The sequence below is a fragment of the Rhea americana genome, unplaced genomic scaffold, assembly GCF_003343005.1.
Source record: "Rhea americana isolate MKP2758 unplaced genomic scaffold, rheAme1 scaffold_713, whole genome shotgun sequence".
In the NCBI taxonomy this organism is placed as follows: Eukaryota; Metazoa; Chordata; class Aves; order Rheiformes; family Rheidae; genus Rhea; species Rhea americana.
In genome coordinates this window covers 6475-7523 of record NW_028186883.1, presented here as the reverse complement: position 1 = coordinate 7523, position 1049 = coordinate 6475, and the positions used below count along the sequence as shown (strand labels likewise).

General features: G+C 67.4%; 1 protein-coding gene across 1 annotated transcript in view; it reads right to left on the bottom strand.

Annotated features, from left to right (window-relative positions):
• The window catches only part of ERCC2 (ERCC excision repair 2, TFIIH core complex helicase subunit), a gene marked incomplete at its 5' end in the record, with an annotated part of 8587 nt that overhangs the window by 2099 nt on the left and 5439 nt on the right, over nucleotides 1–1049 (bottom strand). Inside the window, 4 exons of the mRNA XM_085321834.1 lie at nucleotides 3–59; nucleotides 158–279; nucleotides 599–662; nucleotides 754–957. Coding sequence (XP_085177960.1) covers nucleotides 3–59; nucleotides 158–279; nucleotides 599–662; nucleotides 754–957 — 447 coding nt within the window. The remainder of the gene's footprint in view (nucleotides 1–2; nucleotides 60–157; nucleotides 280–598; nucleotides 663–753; nucleotides 958–1049) is intronic.

The following is a 1049-nucleotide window of genomic DNA, read 5'->3' as shown; positions in this document are numbered from 1 at the left end:
GCCCCGTCTTGCGTCTCGATGAAGATGAGCTTGTTCCTCTGGATGTTCTCCAAGATGCCCTGCGAGGTGGTGGTGGTGGTGGTGGTGGGGACACGGGCGTCACGGGGGGTCACGCCGCACCGCGCCGCCCCCGGGGACGTGCCACGGGCGCCCGTACCTGCTCGTACCACGAGGCCACGATGTTCTCCATGTACTGGTAGCTGGTGAAGAAGGCGACGATGCCGTCGGGGACCACCGCCGACATCTCCAGCAGCAGGTTGCCGTAGTTGCGGATGACGGCTGCGGCCGYGGGGCGCCCCGTCAGCCCCCCGGCCCACGTCCCCCGCCTTGTCCCCTCCTGGCCCTTGTCCCCAGCCCTACGACTGCGTCCCTACCCCCCTCCTGCCCTATATCCCTCGTCTCTGTCCCCATTTGGGTCCCCACAGCCCTACGTCCCCCATCCTTGTTCCCTCCAACCTTCTGAACCCGCCCGTGTCCCCATCTCCAGCCCTATATCCCCCGTCCCTGTCCCCACGGCTGTACATCCCCCCGCCCCTGTCCCCCCTGTAACTTCGTCCTCGGCCCCCTCTAGCCCCGCGTCCCCGTCCCGGTCCCCCACCGATGTCCTCGCGCGTCTCGAACTTGGAGCTGATGGCCACCTGGTCGTTGCCACGGCCCACGATCTGCAAGGGACGGGGACGTCGGTGACACAGGGGCCCCCGACCGTCCCCGGCTCCGAGCTCGGTTCCCCCCCCCACTCTGCTCCCCACCCACCATGGGACAGAGGCAGGTTCGGGCCAGCGTCATGGTGAAGGTTGCCATGGTGACGGGGCGGAAATCCAGGATTTTGGGGTAAATATCCAGCGGCGAGAGAGTCTGGAGAGGGAAGAGAGAGGGGACGTGGGGCTGGGGACACCCTTGCCGGGCCCCACGGCCCCGGTGGGGACATGGAGGGGACAACGGGGAAAGGAGAAGACATCAAAAACATGGCGGGGGGGCTGCAGGGCACCAAAGCAGACACAGGAACGGGGCGGGGGGGAGACACAGAGGACACGGGGACATGGGGGACA